General features: G+C 42.9%; 1 protein-coding gene across 2 annotated transcripts; it reads left to right on the top strand.

The window, feature by feature from the left end:
• Window positions 1-468: 468 nt before the first annotated feature.
• Window positions 469-2452, top strand: LOC103701520 (uncharacterized). Of its 2 annotated transcripts, XM_088716194.2 has the most exons (2): window positions 469-1847; window positions 1920-2452. In XM_088716194.2, exons 1-2 carry the CDS (start codon window positions 668-670, stop codon window positions 2207-2209), a joined length of 1470 nt encoding a protein of 489 aa, XP_088572320.1. In that variant the 5' UTR covers window positions 469-667; the 3' UTR covers window positions 2210-2452. The 2 variants fall into 2 exon arrangements, with proteins under 2 accessions (XP_088572320.1, XP_008781819.4); XM_008783597.5 differs by having other exon boundaries at window positions 469-2452.
• The last annotated feature ends 1891 nt before the right edge of the window (window positions 2453-4343 follow it).

The following is a 4343-nucleotide window of genomic DNA, read 5'->3' as shown; positions in this document are numbered from 1 at the left end:
GATGTTTGAACATTTTGCTTCTAAGATGATTTTTTGACAAGATCTTGATACTGCTTGACATCAAGTTTAGGTTCGGGGTTGCCTTCCACCCCTGAGACGTGGCTGCTGTCATTCATGGCTGCAGGCTTCGGCTCCCGTTTTCATGCATAAGCCATGAGTCATGAACCAACCCCTTGTTTATATAGTTAAGTTCATGTCAAATACACTTTCAGCTATAAGAAAATTTAAGGAAATGGTACAAGCATTGTGATATTAGTACGTCAATACCATTGTGATATTATATCAATGGTGATCAGAGGTCAATATTTTCTTTTTCTTTTTTTCATAAGAGGTGATCGGAGGTCAATTAACTTCTCTGTGCTTTCTTGAGCTTTGTTAAGATTGGTGTTTCTCCATGCATATCTAACGAAGTTAGAAGGGATCTGAAATCATAGTGGTGTAAGATAACAAAGAACAAAGTCAATAAATCATGATAGTTATAAAATCCCATTAAAAATATCCATTATTTAACGTAGTAACACAAAAAAGATTTACATTGTACTTGCCATTTACAAACTTCTAGGAAATGCATCCAATAATACATCTTTAACGAAGCTGTTTTTGCTCATCAGCCTTGCAGCCTGCTTTCTAATTAGCAACTTTGTTTGCATATTGGGACTTTCAGCCCATGGCTACTGGAGTTAAGGAAGTCCACCTTAAAGAGACGGGCAACTCGGCTCCTTCAACCCCTCGAAGGGTTCTTCTCTCTCATGGGAGACAAACAACGGCAGACTGCCCTAATGGGGACATCCCCATGGCACAAGAAAAGCCAGTCCCCAACTATCTCAAACCAACCATGAGCTCATGCCATGACACCTTATGCACATACCCCAAGAGCCAGCAACAGCATGCTGAGGATTCCATAGCAGCTGCCGGTGCTAGGAAACGTCTTATTTCTATAAAGTCCATGGAGAAGCCTGCGTTGCCATCATCCCTACTTAATAAAACCCCCAAAGGGAGGACATCAAGAACCGACCTCTCGCCGAAGGCTGCCCTCTCTCCAAAGATTGTTCCAGAGAAAGCATCAAAGGCTCGTACAATTGGGAAAACTCTGACAAGGGCAAAAAGTCTCCCACAGAGCATGCCAAAGAGAAGAGAAGCCAATGGCACCCCTTGCACCACCACTGCGACCAAACCAGAGCAAGAGGAAAAGGTTCCCTCCATGGACGTTGGGGTGCATGGTCATGCTGCCCGACATGGATCACAGTCCCCAAAGAGCAACACCGAAGCCAAGCGCTGCACAAGTTCAGAGGAGAGTGATACTGGGAAGCCAAGGGCTCCTCCAAGGAAGGTGTCAAGGAAGGTTTGCGGAAATGAGGGAGCGCCGAAGAAGCTGAAGTTCCAGCGAGGGAGGGAACAAGAAGGTGACGGAAAGGAGGCAGTGGCTAAAAGGTTGAAGTTTAAGAAAAGCGAGAGGGGGGTGGAGGCGGCAGGAGAGGGGAAAGCGGAGCAAGAGAACGTAGTGTTAAAGAGACAGGAGGTTAAAGAGAAGGATCCACCACCTGCCTATAACGATGTCATAGAAGAGACAGCGACCAAGCTGGCAACGAGGAGAAGCAAAGTCCAAGCACTTGTGGGGGCATTCGAGTCCGTCATTTCATTACAAGAACCGGAGACTCAACCGAGTCAACAGCAGGAGCCGGCGGCGGCGAAGGTTGGAAGAGTTGGTCAACCAACTAAACTGAAGCCAGCGAAGGAGGAGGTCAAGATTGGGAAAACTGACGCTGAAAGAGGTCAACCAGCTCGAATGAAGCCAGAGGAGGAGGAGGTCAAGGTTGGAGAGAAGGGTGCCGGAATAGGTCAACCAGGTGAACAACAACAACAGCCAGAGGAGGAGGAGGTCAAGGTTGGAGAGAAGGGTGCCGGAATAGGTCAACCAGGTGAACAACAACAACAGCCAGAGGAGGAGGTGAAGAGTGAGGAGAGTGGCAAGGAGTCGTCAAAGGGCAGTCAATCGGGTCCAGAGAGTCAACAGAAGGGGGAGGAAGAGAGTGGTGGAGAGGAGTCAAAGGGTGGAGAATTGGTCTCAGAGGGTCAACGTAGGGAGACGGAGGCAAAGGAAAGTAAGGGAGAGGAGGGTGATAGCGTGGTGGAGGGGGATGGAAGCAATGTGACAAAAGAGTTGACCGAGTCATTAGATAAGGGCGGAGAAGAGAGTGCCAAGGAATAATGTTGTTGAGCCTTTGGATCTTTGAAGGTCTTTGACTCTATTCATCAAGGGAGATCTTTGAACTACTTTTACCAAAAACATTATGGTGCTCGTTGTTGTATCGGGAGGTTAAAGGGAGAAGAATGAAAAATAATTGTACCACAAAGATCAGCTCCTTATTGTTCAAACATTTTATGACATTCATGAATAATATAGTTCATTTAGATTTAAAATTATGTGGCTGCGTGCTATTGTGGGCAAACGTTTGCAATAGCACGATCGTGTCATGATTTGAATTTGGGGCGTAACATTTAGTGGTATTAGAGCAATAGGTTTGATCATCCATAAAAACTGTAATTGTTAATAAGGGGAAGGGTAGTTAAGTCACATTTATCTAGACTTTAACTAAAGAAAAGAAAGAAGTGATAGTAATAATTGGTAAATAATAATAATAATAATAAATAAATATATAAATATATAACAATAAAATTTTAGGTTATATTGTCTTAGGTGACAATGAGTGACAACAAGAATGAGGTGTTAGCCAAATTCAAAAAGAGTAAGAACTACATCTCGAGGAGCGACCAGTAAGCCAGCGGAGCAAGCTCTGAACACAGTAGCCACCCAGGCAGATATTGTTGGCTCCTTCAGCAGTAGCAGCAGATACAGATTGTCTCTCGACCAACACCGTCTGCGGAATCCCACCATGAGCGATTCCGTAGGGTCGACCCACCTATGTTTAATGGTGGAGTTGATTCTGTGGCTGCTGAGACCTGGATTCGGAAAATTGAGAAGATGTTCAATGCTCTATAGTATCCCGATGAAGTAAAAGTCAGATTGGTCATTCCTATGCTGAAAGGGAATGCATAGTTCTGATGAACTGCCATAACAGCTGCATTCGAGAGGGAAGATGAGCCACTGACATGGAAGAATTCAAGGGGCTTTTTTATTATCAGTATTTTCTAGAGTCAGTCAAACTGTCGAAGAAAAATGAATTCTTATCCTTGAGGCAGACAGATAACATGACTGTACTGGAATATGCCAACAAATTTAATGAATTGGACCAATTGTGTCCTCAGATGATAGAGTTCGAGAGGAGCAGGACCAACCGATTCGAGCAAGGTTTGAGACACGAGATTCGATCTCGATTGTCTGCCCCGATTTTCACCGGTTATAGGGATGTATTAGAAAGTGCTTTGAAGGTTGAAGCAGAATTGAAGTCAGAAAAAGAAAGGGTTGGCCAAAAGAGACCCGAGATGATAGGAAGTCTGAGTAACAAAAATAATACAAATAAGAAGAAGAGATTTGACATCTGTACCTACTGTGGCAAGACTCGTGGGGGGTCTTGTTTTAAGAAGATGAAAGTCTGCTTCACTTGTAGTCGACATGGACATTTGGCACGGGACTGTCCAAATAAAAAGAAGAATGACTCTTAACCTACTGAATCTGGTGCTCGGCTTTTGCATTGATTCAGTAAAATGCTGATGCAAGTGACCAAATAGTGACAACTATCATTTTAGGTAATTTCATAAATGCTATGGGTCAATTGATTGTAAATCTTCCAACCCCTTTGTATCTTCTGGGTTTCTATCTCTCTATAACGCACACAATAAGAATTGAACCATCCTTTCTGTGATGTCGTCTCTCTTATAAAAAAAAAAAGCTACTTTTATAGATGTTATGTTTAAGAATTTTATCACTTAAACGAGAAAGTTAGAGTTAATACAAATTGGAATTGAGTTGTTAAGCCTTAGAAATGTCAGGCTCGATCAAATTTGCACAGCGAAAGCCTGGTGAAATGTTACATAAAAGATTAAGTACCTTCATTTGTTTAAGAATTAAAGTATGAAAAAAATTGAGGATAAAATTTTTTTTAAGGAGGAAAGAATGTAAATATCGAGCCAAATGAGCCGACCTGGACCATAGTCGACAACCCATCTGGAATCTTCGGGAGGAAGATAGCGGCGATCAGACCTAAATCAGAGGTTGAATCAGGTCTGAACCAAAAGCTAAACCAGACCTAAACCAGACGACACTTAGGTCTAAACCAAAAGTTGAAATTGGCTCAGATCGGAACCAGAAATTGAATCCAAATTATTCTTCTTTTTATTTGGACAGTCCCATGCCAAATGTCCATGTCAACGGCAAGTGAAGC

This window comes from Phoenix dactylifera, chromosome 2 (assembly GCF_051530095.1).
Source record: "Phoenix dactylifera cultivar Ajwa chromosome 2, Ajwa_hap1_PhDact_Kaust_v1.1, whole genome shotgun sequence".
Taxonomy (NCBI): Eukaryota; Viridiplantae; Streptophyta; class Magnoliopsida; order Arecales; family Arecaceae; genus Phoenix; species Phoenix dactylifera.
The sequence above is the reverse complement of the archived record's forward strand: the minus strand, read 5'-3'. Positions and strand labels throughout refer to the sequence as shown.